General features: G+C 42.9%; 1 protein-coding gene across 12 annotated transcripts in view; it reads right to left on the bottom strand.

Moving 5' to 3' along the window:
• Positions 1-16361, bottom strand: part of PKHD1 (PKHD1 ciliary IPT domain containing fibrocystin/polyductin) — a 409604-nt gene that overhangs the window by 224083 nt on the left and 169160 nt on the right. For all 12 annotated transcript variants that reach the window (XR_012902469.2, XM_075923353.2, XM_075923339.2 and 9 more), the window contains 2 exons: positions 2899-3106; positions 1782-1939 (listed from right to left, as the gene is read on the bottom strand). Coding sequence is in view for 11 of the 12 variants with exons in the window: in XM_075923353.2 (XP_075779468.2) it covers positions 1782-1939; positions 2899-3106 (366 nt within the window). In the remaining variant the exon portion in view is untranslated. The remainder of the gene's footprint in view (positions 1-1781; positions 1940-2898; positions 3107-16361) is intronic.

The raw sequence follows: 16361 nt of genomic DNA, 5'->3' as shown, positions 1-16361 counted from the left end.
GGGGGAACTTAATGGCTCAATGATCAAGCCAACAGCTCGTGAATGGTTTTATTTTTTCTGAAAGCCCAAACTGTGGTTAGTCCTAGAAGGACATGTAGCCAGACCACCTGGTGCTGAAACCCACTTTGGATCTGGTACTTTTCCACTTGAGGTGGGAAAAGTTTGACCTGAGCAAAAATAATTCCTGCCTCAGGCAAAAGGGAGGGAATCCAAACATACAGTTAATGCATCTGATGAAGTGGGCTCCAGCCCACAAAAGCTTATGCCTTAATTAATTTGTTAGTCTTTAAGGTAGTGCAGGACTCCTTGTTTTTGCTGAAACAGAATAACATGGTTTCCCCTCTGAAACTGATGTGTAATGTGATTTTTGGTTCAAATGACCTTTTATCCCTATATTCAGTTTGTCTGGGTGGCAAGACAGTCTGGAGAGTCCCAGGAGACTGTCTCTGACTCTATGGTAAGACTGGCATAAGTGAGCCAGGAGTTCACATTTGTTACTGGTTTCGTGATATCTAACTACAGAGCAAACCGCCAACTGAAGTGGGGGGTGCCTGGCTTTCTGACAGTCTGCCAGGAGGTAGGCACTCAGAGTATGTCTAGACTACAGGCTTTTACTGACAGAGGCTTTGTCGACAGATACTGTCACCAAAGCTTCTGCCGACAAAGAGCGTCAAGACTACACCCAGTTCTGTCGACAAAGCAAGCCGCTTTGTCGACATGAGAGTGTAGACGCAAAGGACAGTGTAGATGCAATAACACCTTCTGTCGACAGAACTCTGTCAACAAAAGGCATTATTCCTCATAGAATGAGGTTTACCACTGTCGACAAAACTGCCGAGTTCTGTCGATGTTATGTCGACAGAATTTGGCGGTAGTGTAGACGCAGGTGTAGCTTTGTCGACAAAAGTCCTCTTTTGTCGACAAAACCCTTTTGTCTAGATACACCCTCATAGTTGTGAGCCACTCCTGAGGTGACACCCACCCCGCTCAACTTCCTGTTACACCTCTGACAACCAAAGCTACACTATAACACAAATAAAACCACTGCCTCCCCTCCCTCTACTAGTGCACTTCAGTGACAATATTCATGGATGGTAAATCCATAGGTCTGCACCAGCAAATTATTTTTTAAAAGGAAAGTGTGAGCAGTCAGCAGTCCTAATTCGCACCCCAAATTAAAGGCACCATGTGTGATTCTGCTCTTCATTACCCAGGAACCTGTGGGTGAATGAGGAACCCATCCCTGGAAGCTAGTGGAGTTATATAGGCACAAAACCATTGTATGTGAGAGGAAATCAGACCAATTTTCTTTATTTGATCAGGTTGTCCAAACGCACTTATAACATCCCAGTCTTCTACGCCCAAGAGTTGTGAGATTTTAAGTCACTGAAAATTAAACACAATTTAAACACAATCAAACATTTCAAATAATATGTACATGGAAAGCTTATTTTCAAAATATATCTTCTTTTGTACTCCTTTAGGCTCATTTTTAAAAGGGGGAAAATATTCCAAAATAGCTCGCAAAAACAAGAGAGGATAACACATCTGAGGGAGAAGAAGGAAATTCCATCCCACTCCTGAGAGTTCATACCTCCATGTCAAACAATGTCTGAAAAGATAAAATTCAGTTTCTTAGAGCACAGGGGGCTTCAATTTTATTCTGTTAGGAAAGATTACTAACAAAATAATAGATGCCACGATGTGATACCAAAGTAGCAATATTGCTTTTATTTCTTTCTTTACCTCCAAACAGGTCTCTAGCCACAGAACGGTCTTACCTCCGGTTACACCTGCTTCAGCACATTTCCTTAGGTGAGACACCCTCTCACCAGTGATGTTCCCTCGGACAACAATTCTCCGGCTAAGCAATGCCACTACAGCATTCGAAGCAAGGCGCCGTCCATGCACCCACTCCTCTCCACCACTGTGAGGGTACCTAGACAAAGCATAATGAAAGATGTAAGAACATTTACAGGAAGGAGCGACTCATCCTTCAACTCAGAGATGGAAACTTCAGAATTCAGAGCTGGGTCCAAACTAGTTTAAGTACCCGGGTCTAGCACTGAGTCCATCCCTATGAATTATGAAAGGGGTTGGGAGTATGGAAAGACTCTGGTTGACTTTAAGTGGGTACAGTAAAATATCATCAGGTTTTTCTGTGGGGAGTGTTCATTACCATAATAAGGGTGAGAAGCTGATTTTGTGCCTGAGCTCGTAGAGTTTTTCCATAAGGTTTAACTGCTATAAAAAAGTTCTCTTCAGATTGTGCGAAGGCCACTAGCTGATTTTTGGTTTGCTCTTGATGCACACTGCAATGTACCATTACAGGGTGAAGTCACAGCTTCTGTAAAACTTCACAAGGAAAGGTATTTATAAACTGTCATCATTTTATATTGGAATTGCTGCAATTCTTCACCCTGATTCTTATGCTTTAGGCCACGTCTACACTACACAGAAGATCGATGCTGCCACAGGAGATCTTCCGGGGTTTGATTTACCGAGTCAAGTGAAGACCCGCTAATTCGAACTGAGAGGGGTCCTCCTCGCGATACATAAGAGAAGCCAACGGTGAGCATTTTCTCCCTCGATCTACTGCTATGTGGACAGGGTGACATGATTTAAGATACTTCAACTCCATCTACATGATTAACATAGCTGGAGTTGCGTATTTTAAGTTGACCTTCCCCTTTAGGGCAGACCTGGTCTTGCTAACTTTTTTTCTATACATGAAAAATAATCTGTACTAATGTACGGTGTGAATTTAAAGCAGTTTAACTACTCCAGATTAACTCTTATTCTGGAATAAGACCATCTAGTTAATCAAGAATAATTCCCTGTGTAGACAAGCCCTTTAAGTTAGCTATCTGTGGTGTGGATCTCCCAAAGCCCACTAACCTCAGAGGTGATCCAAGGTAAATTTCAGTGTTGTTCACCGCCTTGACTGTGACGATTTCCTCCTGCCGATGCATATCTCCAGGACCGGTTCCACTCACAATAACTTCATCCCCAGGCTGCCAGTTTACAGGCTCCTCTAGGTCTAACTTAGTGTCATTAATGCAAGCTGCTGACTTCAGGTGGGTGAACACTATTTCTGGTACCCAGCCTAGGAATGATGCATGAAGAAACGAACTGGGTAGTCATCAGTCACAAAGCAAGACTCAACAAATCATATTAGCTAAGTACTTAAAAAATACTGGATAGTCGTTCAGAGGAATATACTACACAAGTTACTTTGACCCAGTTATGTTGCTCAGGGGCCTACACATCTGACTAATATAATTAAACCGAACTAACCCTCAGTGTAGATAGTGCTAGGTTGGAAGAAATTTTCCAATAACTTAGCTACTGCCGCTTAAAGAGGTGGATTAACTACTTCAATGGAAGAACCCTTCCTGTTTCCATAGTGAGTATCAACACCAAAGTACTACAGAAGTGCCACTGTAGCAGTTGAAGGCCACATCTCCACTTGTGGAGGATTGATGCTCTGGTGATTGATCCACCAGGGCTAAATTTAGCAGATCTAGTAAAGACCTGCTAAATCACACACTGAGAGGAATCCTGTCAGTGCTAGTATTCCTCAATGTCATGAGGAGTAAGGGAACTCAATGACAGCATTTCTTCTATCAACCTCCCACCATGAGGCCACCTCAGAAAATCGGTGCAAGGTATGTTGATTCTAGCTACACAATTCACATTGATTATCTTTCATTAATTTTCTCCGACAGCATAGGCCTACTCTAAGTGTAGATATAGCCTTTGCAGGATATGAACAGACTTGCAGCTGTAGCAGTGGCTCGGCTAATGCTACAAAAGCGTGTGATCATTTGTTTGGATTAATAAAATCAACAAATTTATGGTTTTCACACTCTGTTGATTTCATATCCTGCAAATATTTGAAAAAGTGAAATTGTTCATTCAAAAGAATATTTGTGGCAAGTGAAAGCCTTGTGCACGTGCATGAAAGTGAGTGTACCATGGCCAATATATTCATGTTAGTAGGGATTTCTCCCAAGCTGGAAAAATCAGGTCTTTTTTAGGGTATCATTAAAAATACTTAGTTGTTAATGATATTGAAGTGCTATGTAATTTTTGTTGTTTTTCTGAATTTTTTTGAATGTTTTTGTTTTACACATTTACACGGAAAAGGTCTCGCCATATCCCAATCTACACTAGTCTATTCAAACAATCTGAATTCCTCATAAGTTTCCATGTTATATCATCTGCTTCTTTGCTTCCTGTCCTTAACTGTTGTACAATGTAGAGGTGTGCCACTGACGGGTTGTCGTGTTCAACACAGAAGATGGCTGCACATAAGTGTTCAGGGATTCTTCCAGGTGAAATGCACCAGATATGGTACCTAACAAATATCTTGATCATTCTGGCTTTTAAACCCATTTTCAAAAAGTCTCTGACTGGAATAAGCCTGCCAGGAACTGAACATGTCTTAAACAGTATGTTGATGAATATCTATTAAGATGAAGCGAGGCACTGCCTTTATGTCTTGATTAAACCACCTCCCCAAATTGGTCTTGGAATCCTGTCTCAAACCCTATAACATGGATCCTTACCTAGACAGAACCTTAATGTGGATACGTCTTAATGAGTTGAAACCAACTCAACGAAATGCTGGGAATATGGTTTTAGTACAAGTATCTCTCTGATGATGACACATATGGGCATCTCTACACGTGAAATATTTCAGTGGTTGTGTTACTATAGTGCTTCAGGGTAGACAATACCTACAGCTAGCCACCTAACTGAGACAGAAGAATTATTCCATCCATCTCACACTTTCTACTTTAGGGATTAGGTTGGCTCAACTACATTGGTCAAAAGTGTAGAATTTCACACCCCCTGAGACACACAGAATCATAGAATCCTAAGGCTGAAAGAGACCTCAGGCAGTCATTGGGTCCAATTCCCTGCTAAAGCAAGACCAATCCCAACTAAATTATCCCAGCCAGGGCTTTGTCAAGCTGGGACTTAAAAACCTCTAGGGATGGAGATTCCACCACCTCTCTAGAGAATCTATTCCAGTGCTTCACCATCCTCCTAGAGAAATAGCTGGGTTGGCCTAACTTTTTAGAGTAAACCAGGCCTAAGGAAATGCAGATGATCAACTCTGAAATGCTTGGTGAAAGGCTCTGTATAAAGGCAAAGGGAAAGTTGTGCCCCCTTAAAATCAACGGGCATTTTGCCATTGACTTCAGTGGAGCCCAAGGTACCTAAAGACCTGACAGCTATTTTTACTTTACTAAAAGGTGCTGCTTCTGTGTTATAGCTGAAAAATAAGGTTTCAATGACGGTGGCATTTTTGTCATTCAGCAATGGCATTTTTGGACAATGACTTTTTTATCTTTTTTGTTAATGAACTTTTGAAGAAAAACTTTCAAACCATTTCCATCTCAAGTAAGGGAAATATATCTCCTGCTCTCACTTTTTTTAGTTATTTTATTTTTTCTCACTTTTTCCCACTGTAGGTGAGTAAATAAGTGAGAGAAGGAGGAGTGAGCAAACATTTAAAATGCATTTTTAAAGTAGACAAAAAATTATTTTAAAAAAAATGCACTGAAAACCTTTTGTCCAAAATGTGGGGCAAAATCATAAAATTTTAAACACAAAAAGTCTTCCTTTTTTCTGGAACAAAAAAATAATGTTAAGCTCCACTTAGTACACTTACTTACTAATCCTCAGAGCACAGGCTGAACCTCTCTAGTCCAGAACTCTCTGGTCTGGAAACATCTATCATCCAGAATTATTTTAGTTAGTTGGACGTCTACTTTTCATGTGTGTGGCCAACTTTCCCGTAGTCCCATAAAGTTTGTTTACAGCCACCAAACCTAGTACTCAGTGTTCTGTGCTGTTATTTAGCTCTAATTTACCCCTAAATGTCCTCTAACAGCCCAGTAAGTTGTGGAAGTGCTGGTAATACTGCTAGACAATATTGACCTCCCATGGTCTGGAAAATTATCTTGTCAGATCTCGAGGGTGCCAGACTAGATAGACCCTAGAAGTATCCCAAAGTGGAACAGTAAAAAGAGACATAGACCCAAACACTGGGCCTGCTGCTGTCAATGACAAATCTTCCATTGATTTCAAAGGAAGCAAATTTGAGGCTTGACAGAGGCAAAGTTACAGTCCCCTCCCCCTTCCCTTATACCACACACCAAGCACGGGAACAGCCTGCTGACCTCCAGGCCCTTGGTCTCATAAGTGAACATACGTTAAAGTCCACAGTCACCAATCTCTTTCAATCCAATGCCTTCCCTACTTTGCCCTTCTTTCTTTGCTAGAGGACATTTGCTCCAACTTTTTGCATTCCCTTTTCTCCAGCAGACATTTGAACAGACTTGTCCAATGAGATCTGACACATGAAACAGCATCAGGGAGAGCAGGTGGCACATATTCAACCTCCTATGATACATTTTCCTTCACTCCTTTGCAATAGATCATAATTTACCATTAGCCCACAGCGAGTTACTGTCCTCCCTGGTTGTACTAAAGAAAAGTAATAATACCAGAAATCACCAAGGGTAGATGTTGCATCCAATAAATCATTTTCAAATTATTTTAAAGGAAGCTTCCTTCTCAGTTTACTCTTTTGTTTTCTGGGAGCCCACTATCTATGGGTGTGATTTTTTTCTCACTTCCTTTGAGGGAGTCAGGAGTAACTGCACTGAAGTCAACATATTTATACTAGCATTCTAGGAAACTGAGTCCTAAATGTAAATGACTATCTACGTGTGCCTTTTGTGTGTATGAATGGGACAATTCATGTTTCCAGCCTGGGCTACTGTAAGTACCAATCTCACCTAACCATAGGAGTTAGGAGCCAGACACCAGAGCAGGAGGGTCATAGCCAGAGTCAGAGGTCAGGACAAGGATCAGAGGTAGGACCTGGAGCTAGACAGGTAAACAGGAAGCAGCAGCAGATGGATATCTGGGATAAGGATGGCAGACACCAGGAACAGGGTGGAAGGCAGGGCTCTAGATGCAAGCAAGGATGCAGAGTCCAAAGTGACAGTCAGCTATAAATTCACCTACTTGCTCAGACATCTTCCTGGGCTGCCTTCTGGCTTAAATAGTGCATTTGAGCCAATCAGTGGGACTGAACATCTCCCCCATCAGTATATTGTGGGCAGAGCCATTGGCCAGCTAGAGATCCATCCCACTCCCTTTTAGCAGTAGCTCTAAAGAGTTGCAGAGTAGTAGCTGCTTGGATTCTGCAGGTCTGGATTGCACACCCAGAACTGGCCACTGTTTGAAGTCAAAGATTCCTTCATTCTACCCAAGCATTATTCATTATAGGAATTGACCCATCAAGCCAGGGCTACTCAACATGTGGCCCACGGGCCACATGCAGCCTGCAGCCCGTTTGTTTGCAGCCTGCGGTGAGGTTTGGGTTTACGCGGGGCTCAACACATGGCACGTGGGTGGGATCCTTTGAATATGGCCTGCACTGGGAACATGCTCCACAATAGCGAGGCATCTCCCAGGTGGGGTGAGCATTGAAAGATGCAAGCAGATGGGCTGACTACAACAGACAGATTCAGAGTGTCAGTATTTCTAGCCACCAGCAAGGAGGTGCTGGTAGCCCCAGGGCATTGTGGGAAGTGTTGACTGCTTGGTCTTGTGGGCAGAGCCTGAGAGGTTCTGACTGGCTCATGCTGGCCATGTTTGAGTCCGGTGCTGCGGTTTAAGGCTTAATCTTTGTATTCAAGAAGCTATTTGCATATATTTGCATATATGTTTGCATGCATATGCGACCACACGTAAGGTGCGGCCCTTGGCAAGTGCCATGAGTATCATTGTGGACCCTGGGGCTTCCAAAGTTTAGTAGCCCTGCATTAAGCAATCCTTTGACCCTGTTTGTACTTTATTTTTTAAGGCTAATGTTTTTTAATAGCATGCTAATTATTAACCTTCCCTTCTAAAGTGCTCATGGGGAAAATGGACTAGCAGGCACTTGAATGGATATCATTGGAGAACAGCAGATGAAGAAAGAAACACAACATGATAAGATATATGTGATGGGGTAGATTGGTTCTGGAGGCCTGAGGGTCCCACCTCACTGTATCCGAGAGAGAAGCAGAGAAGTCTTTCAAGTAATCTCAAGTGGTTGCAGAGAGGCATCCAGCAAGGGCTGCAGAGAACAGATAATCAATGCCTGGCAGGCTAGTATAAAAAGAGTTGCCGGGTGACAGAGTGTTCAGTTCCTTGCTAGAGCAAGAGACATAAGAACAGTGAGCTGGCTGGTTGAGGGAGCTGCAGGACCTTGGACAGAGCAGTGTTCTCACTGATGCTAGAAGGGAAGGACAAAAAGATGCTCTAAGTTAGCAGATGGGGCTCAACCAAAACAAGGCCATGAGGTAAGGGTGAAGACTGTGCTGGATTCATGAGACCAGGGGATTATAGCAGTGACACAGTTTATTTAAAAGGGTGTTGTGGACAGCTGTTAACTATAGGGACTGACGGTGGAGGGCTGGAGTAATGGATGGGCCTGGTACCCCCAACAACTGTGGGGGAAGTGGTTTGGACTTGGATGCACCCCAGAAGAGGAAATGAACTTTGTTAGTGATCCATTGGGAGCCAGAAAGACCAGGGGGATGGGGGGGGCAAAGCAGAGCAAAGCAGAGCCAAGCCGCGGAGCACGTGGGCAGCGGACAGCCCTGTCCGCTGCCCGCGTGTTCCGCCGCTTTGCTTCCTCTCCCTGGTCTGCTGGAGACCAGGGAGAGGAAGGGCCCCGTTCGTAACTGCGGATCCGACATAAGTCGGATCCGCGTAACTCGGGGACTGCCTGTACCTCTGAGATTTCAGTGCTGACTTTCGAAGGCAATTGCATCCAGTAGGAATGTCAACATGTAGATGACTACACAATTAAGCCTAGGCTTATCAGTTAATCCTGTTGACTACACGCTTCAGACAGAGGCTGCTCCACCGCAGCAGTCCCTGTCTAGTGGGGGGAAGGAATCTGAGCTCACAGTGGACAGAGGCTACTCCATGCCAGATCAGCCTCTGTCTGTGGGGAGATCAGATCCCCTATGGACAGGGGCTGCTGCCACCCCATGCTGCTCCCTCTGCATCAGAGGCAGCAGTGCAGGGTGCCACATGAAGCTGGTTTGTGCAGTGAGCTGTTTTTTAAACTGGCTCCCCTAACGGACCAGCTCTCACCGGAAAGTGAGTTTCCCTGGGACTGGAGCCAGGAGCACACTAGTCGTGTAACTGCTAATATTTGATGTGTGAGGTTCACTATTCAATTACATGCTATTTAACATCCCTAGTTCCAAAGAGGATGGAGAGAGGCTGCTCTCAGTAGTAACAGATGACAGAATAAGGACCAATGGTTTCAAGTTACAGTGGGGGGTCTAGGTTGCATATTAGGAAAAAACTATTTCACTAGGAAGGTGGTGAAACACTGGAATGGGTTTCCCCAGGGAGGTGGTGGAATCTCCATCCCTAGACGTTTTTAAGTCTTGACAAAGCCCTGGCTGGGATGATTTAGTTGGGGTTGGTCCTGCTTCTAGCAGGGAGCTGGACTTGATGACCTACTGAGGTCTCTTCCAACTCTATGATTTCCCTAGACTCTGTTCCCTCCAAGCCACTGATTCCCGGGAGGACTCCCCATAAAGATCTAGGATAGGTGCTGGATAGTCCCTCAGACTACATCTACGCTATAACGCTATTTCGGGATACCAAAGTATCCCGAAATAGCTATCCCGCATCTTTGCAGCAAGCCGTTTCTTTCAAAATATAACGTGCTCACTATTCCGACGTTCACGTAACCTCATTCCACGAGAAACAATGGATGTTTTGGAATAGCGGGTTATTCCCAAATTTGGCACTGTGAAGACAGCACTAAAGTACAAAATAAGCTATTTTGAAATAAGATCAAAATAAGATTTCTCAAATTGTGTATCTTATTTTGAGCTACAGCGCAGTGTAGATGCATCCTCAGAGAATGCCAATGCGTGTCTCTGCAGGCCCATGAAAAGATCTGTTCCCAGAGAATTCCTGCAGCCTGTTCTCTGGTTTTTTGCTAGCATTTTTTTTAAACATAGCACACAATTGAAATACCAGCAGTGGGGAAAACACCTGTTTAATGACCGGGTATCACTGATAGAAACAGGTAGATGTGCTTTTTGAAGACAGGCAGATACTGATTACAAAGATGCTGCGATTTATCAAAGTTCTTCTTCACCAAAAGGACTGAACCTCAAACACTCAACAGTACTGAAAAATAGATGACTCTGTAGAGCTCCTTAATTATTTAAATTTATTTTGAATAATTAACTGAGCTCAGGTCAGCAAAACAAATCTTGAGATTTGAAGCAATAGTTCCAGAGTTAAAGGGACAATCAGATATTTTAGACCCAAAATGAAGATGTGGATAAAGAGGGAATAAAATAGGCTACTAAACTAAACTAATTACTAGAAATGTATTTAAATACTGAACCTGGAACAGCACAGCACTGCATTACTACAGGTCAACCAGGGATGAAATTAACACTAAAGCAGTATATTAAAGTGAACTCAATCATGAAGCTAGGCTCAAAGAAATCCCCAACCCTGGCTCTCTTTCAGAGTGATAGTCATTTTAGTCTGTTTCAGCAAAAACAACAAAAAGTCCTGTGGCACCTTAATAACATTTATTAGGGCATAAGATTTCGTGGGCGGCAGCTCACTTTGTCAGATGCAATGAACTGAAAGCTTTAGTTGGCACTTCACACTATGGTTTTCAGCAAGTCATCTAACCTCATTGTGACACAGTTTCTCCATTCGCAAAAACGGAATGATAATAATTAACTCCCTTCTGGATTAATAGTAAGGAGCAGATCATCTGCGTACTAACCACATTAAACACCTCAAATGTAATGTCAGCTCTGACTATGTATGAACCCCAGAAATATCATGGAAGGAATCCTCAAGGAATCCATTTTGAAACAATTTGAGGTGAGTTAAGTGATCAGGTATAGTAACATGGATTCACCAAGGGCAAGTCATGTCTGACCAATCTGATTAGCTTCTATGATGAGGCAACTGGTTCTGTTGACATGGGGAAGTCAGTGGATGTAATATACCTTGACTTTAGCAAAGTTTTTGATAGTTTCCCACAATATTCTTGCCAGCAAGTTAAGGAAGTATGGATTGGATAAATGGACTGTAAAGTGGATAGAAAGATGGCTAGATTGTCAGGCTCAATGGGTAGTGATCAACAGCTCAATGTCTGGTGGAGGTTGGTTTCAAGCAGAGTGCCCCAAGGATAGGTTCTGGGGCCAGTTTTGTTCAACATCTTTATTAATGACGTGGATGAGAGGATGGATTGCACCCTCCTCAAGTTTGTGGATGACACTAAGCTAGGTAGAGAGGTAGATACATTGGGGGTAGGGATGAGGTCCAGAGTGACCTAGACAAATTGGAGGTTTGGGGCAAAGAAATTTGATGACGTTCAACAAGGAAAAGTGCAGAGTCCGGCACTTGGGATGGAAGAATCCCAAGCACTGTTACAGGCTGAGGACTAACTGGCTAAGCAGCAGTTCAACAGAAAAGGACTTGGGAATAACAGTGGATGAGAAGCTGGATATGAGTTAACAGTGTGCCCTTGTAGCCAAGAAAGCTAATCATAGAATGGCATATTAAGATGCATTAGGAGGAGCATTTCCAGCCTTTCTAGAGAAGCGACTATTCCCCTTTATTTGGCTCTGGTGAGGCCACATATGGAGTACTGAGTCCGGTTCCAGGCCCCCCATTACAGAAAGGATGTGGATGCATTGGAGAGGATCCAGCAGAGGGCAACAAAAATGAGGAGGAGACTGGAGCACATGACCTATGAGGAGAGACTGAGGGATTTGGACTTGTTTAGTCTGCAGAAGAGAGGAGTGAGGGGGGATTTGATAGCAGCCTTCAACTTCCCAAAGGGAAGTTCCAAAGAGGATGGAAAGAGAATGTTCTCAGTGGTGACGGATGGCAGAACAAGGAGCAACGGTCTCAAGTTGCAGCGAGGGTGTGTAGTGGAGCGGAATGGCCACCCACTGACATGGAGGTAGAGGAGCTCTTCCTAGAGCCGTGGTGGGCAGCCCTCGACCCCAACACACCACCTGACCAGAAGCCAGGAGGTGGGGCCAGAACTATAAAAGACCAGCCCGAGAAGCCAGTCTGGCCCCAGCCTCTGGAGGAACCAGGAGCCTCCCCTGCACTCCCCGGCTGGGAGTTGGACCTGAGGGATGCTGAAGACTGGCCCGGACCGTAGGGCCCACAGGTGGACTATGGCCTAGAGAGACAGCTCACCTTGACTGAGGTTCCAGCCCTGCAAAGCACAGTATGCCTACACTGGAGCCAGGTATGTGCCCAGGGGGAGAATGGAAGCGGCCCAGGGATAGCCATAAGTAGTTTGTCTGGGTAAGAGTCAGATCCCTGCTGACCCAGCAACAGACTGCTCCGCTGTTGTTAGGGCCCTGGGCTGAGATGCAGCGGAGTGGGCAGGCCTGCGTCCCCCCTGCCACCCAATTCCTGGGTGGCAGTCTCCCCCCTCGGCTGTTCCTGGCCAACAGCCTGCCTTTTCCGGACCCCCCGCTCGAGCAAAGGAATCTGAGTGTGTTTGCCTGTCTGCTCCGCCCAGCGCTAAGTTCGGGGGCTTACATATAGACTATTGATTTGTTGGTGTGCTGCCCCACCGTGAACCAGGGCTTGGGCTTAGTGACTGACGTGGATTAACTGTTTGATTGCTGCCCTGCCCTGAACTAGGGCCTGGGCCAGTAGTTCTATTAACTGTTGGTGCCGCCCTGGCTTGAGCCCCAGGACAGAACACAGTGACTGTGGGCCCAGCCTGATCATAGGCCTGAGCCCAGGATGTGTTGAGTGTAAATAGGAAGTGACCAGAGACAGAAGCCCCAGCATCGCTTATTCCCCTGGGAAAACTGAGCTAGTGGGGCGGAGTGGGTGTCCATTGACCTGGAGCGGGAGAAGCCCCTCCAAGGGTATATCTACACTAGCTCGTTAATTCGAACTACGTAGGCAAATCAGGCAACCGGAGTTGCAAATGAAGCCCAAGATTTAAATATCCCGGGCTTTATTTGCATGTTCCCGAATGGCTGCCATTTTTAAATCCCCCTTAGTTCAAATGAACTGCCCACGGCTACAAGCGGCAGTTTAAAGTTAATCCAAACTAAATCCTTAGTTCGGATTAACTGTTACTCCTCATGGAATGAGATATAACAGTTAGTCCGAACTAAAGACATGTGCATCACGTTAAGCAGATTATTAAATCCATTCTTATATGCTTGGATGAATAAACATGAGCTTAACTCAGTGGGACTACTCATGTCTCCAATGATGAGTGAAAGACAAACTAGGTGAGATAGAAACAACAAGGAATCAGGTAGTACCTTAAAAACTAACAATTTTATGAAGGCATATACATTTGTTAATCTTTAAGGTGCCACTGGATTGCTTGTTGCTTCTGCAGAAACAGACTAATGCAGCTACTCTGAAATCTTTCAATAGACCAACCTTTGTTAATGAAAAGAACAAGCTTTTCAGCTGCACAAAGCTCTTCTTCACCTCTGGAAAAAGAAATTCAGTGACAGAGCTAAATTCAAGATGGGACAAGATAGGGTTCATACATGCTGCAGGAGACCTGTTAAAATGAAGTGGGAAATTAACACTTCTGCAGTCATAGAACAACGGAGAATAAGTTACAGATTTTTTTAATGAACCATAAAGGCAGTTTCTCTGTTGAGCCCACAATTACAGGTGTCGAGAGAGTTATGAACTTAAGTTTCTAGGCTTATCTTTTGAAGATGTTGTACAAGTTTCCTTTGAGGACAAGAATTGAGAGATCTGATATGGAGAGATTATTTTGTGGATTATTTGTTAAACATGTGTTTTATTACTTAGATAAATTTGACTTATACCACATTATTAACCTTACTTCACCTTATTTCTAACACATAATTCCTGAAGCAATCTGTTGAATACTATCAGTGTGAAAAATTGTAAAATCAGAAGTTGTGTGCGATGATGCTGAATGTTTAGATGGATTCTTTAATGTTGTCGTAATCCTTCAAACATGGAAAATGTTAGTGCTGTTACTATTTTTTTCAAATGGGGGAGGGTTCCTAAAATTAAACAACTACATTCATGTTTAATCATCTAAATATAAATTGCTTGATTTTCAGCAATCTGGAATACCTGCAGTTCCCACTGATTTCAACAGTATATGGCGGTGTCATGTGAAATATCAGGCTACACAAATATAAGTGCTTGAATAAAGTCCTCACTGTAGGTACCCAACTCTGAACATGTAAGCCAGTCAATTGTAAAGTATTGGGTGAGATTTTCAGAAGGTCTTAAATTACGCTGGAGTCGTCACTTCCTCTGGAATCTAACCGATCTGGTCATTTTTCAAAAATTCTTCCCATCCTGATTATGTCTGACAAAAGGTATACATCTCCTATAGATGGACAGCAGCAATTGCAGCATGTTTCCTGTATCATTAATTCACCAGCCACATCCCTAGTCTCATTTATAAAACTGATCACATGCCCAGACTTTCTGCTAGCTTCTCAGCATGCCAGAATAGGGGGCGAAAAATAAAGCAATATTGATCTCAGCTGTGAAATATAGTGTCAGATCCCACTTATCCTCTTAGTGAAATGCTGCATCAAATAGAAGAACTCAGTTTAAAGAACCTTTCAAGGAGGAATGTCTAAGAAAGAAGTTTATTTTATTTGTTGTTGTTAATAATAATAATAATAATAATAATAATAATATTTAACCTAAGGGGATAAATCAATTTTTTTTACCTAAAAAAAATCTTCCAACTTAAAACAACTTAAACCAAAATGCTTCTACTAGTCATGCCAAAAGAGACCAGGCCTGATACCAGCAAATCAGGTATGGGGTTTGATATACATTTTGTATAGTAAAAATGATGAACTGATCAAATGGATACATTTTTTAAAAGCACATTTACTTAAGAGCTTCAGATAGAGAAGAGCATCCCTCTGCAGACACATTGCCCACCAATTGCAGAGCAACTCAATCCAGCATTCATACTACAAGTTGAACCTCTCTAGTCTGGTATCCTGGCGCCAAACCACAGAATTTGCCGAACCACAGGAGGTCAATATTGTCTAGCAGCATTATCAACATTTCCATTGCTTACTGAAGTCTTAGAAGACATTTAGGGGTAAATTAGTACTAAATAACATCACAGAACATTGAGAACCAGGACCGGTGGCTGTAAACAAACTTTACGGGACTGCAAAAAACTTGGCCACACCCATGATAAATGGACATCCAGCTAACTAAAATCATGTTGGGCCACAGATGTTGCCAGACCAGGGAGTGACAGAGTAGAGAGGTTCAACCTGTATCAGGCAAGATTTTAGGCAAATCAGGAAGGGCAAGAAAGGGATCCAGTTCCATCAGTAAGATCATCTGATGGACTGGCACCCAAAAGAGAAGAGAAGCTTTGTGATTCTGCCACGATTGTAAAAAATGGAAGGTGGTGGTCACTAAACACAATATCACTTGAAGAAGAAAGAATCAGTTTAAATGGCTAACCTTGGTTAATACTAATTTTCCCATGACTTTGGGACCTCCTGACTGTAAGGACTGTACTCCCTCTTCCAAATCACGTTGTTGTTGCATAACAAGAAATAACCACAGAGTCACAGCACATACACTATCTGTTTCATGATGACCACTGCCATATATAGGATGCCCCAACAGGAGCATATCATCACTGAAAAGGGAAGTAATTCTCCCAAAATGCCTCTGGAATTCCGTGTTAAGCTCTATGTCCCTTAAAAGCAGAAAAATGTGAAGAAATTGGTCAGGTCTAGCAGGAATGTTGAAAGAATTAACAAATAAGTCTGACTGGACAATGCCAATTATTTTATGAGAAATTTCATAAAAAAATATGTTTTTTTGCAATTTTACACAAAAAAATTTTTGAACAAAAAATGTAACCAAAAAAATGAAAAATGGTTGCTTTTTATATGACATTTTTGGTAACCAAATTCTTGTTTTAAAAATTACCTAAAACTGAACTGAAAAACCTGTATTATTTTACTGAAAACTTTTTAGTAACATTTTTCCAGGTTCTCAAATAAAGGAAAAAATTTTATCTCTCCCCCCCTCCGGTAAAAAAAAAATCATGAAAGATTGTGGAATAATTTTCAAAAGGAAGGAAATGAAACTTTAACATTTAAAATGACTGGCTGCGTCTAGACTGGAATGATTTTCCACAAATGCTTTTAACGGAAAAGTTTTTCTGTTAAAAGCATTTGCGGAAAAGAATGTCTAGATTGGCACAGACACTTTTCCGCAAAAGCACTTTTTGCGGAAAAGCATCC

This window comes from Pelodiscus sinensis, chromosome 3 (genome assembly GCF_052426305.1).
Source record: "Pelodiscus sinensis isolate ZL-2025 chromosome 3, ASM5242630v1, whole genome shotgun sequence".
Lineage (NCBI taxonomy): Eukaryota > Metazoa > Chordata > Testudines > Trionychidae > Pelodiscus > Pelodiscus sinensis.
Note: the sequence above shows the minus strand (reverse complement) of the source record. Positions and strands in the feature narration are given on the sequence as shown.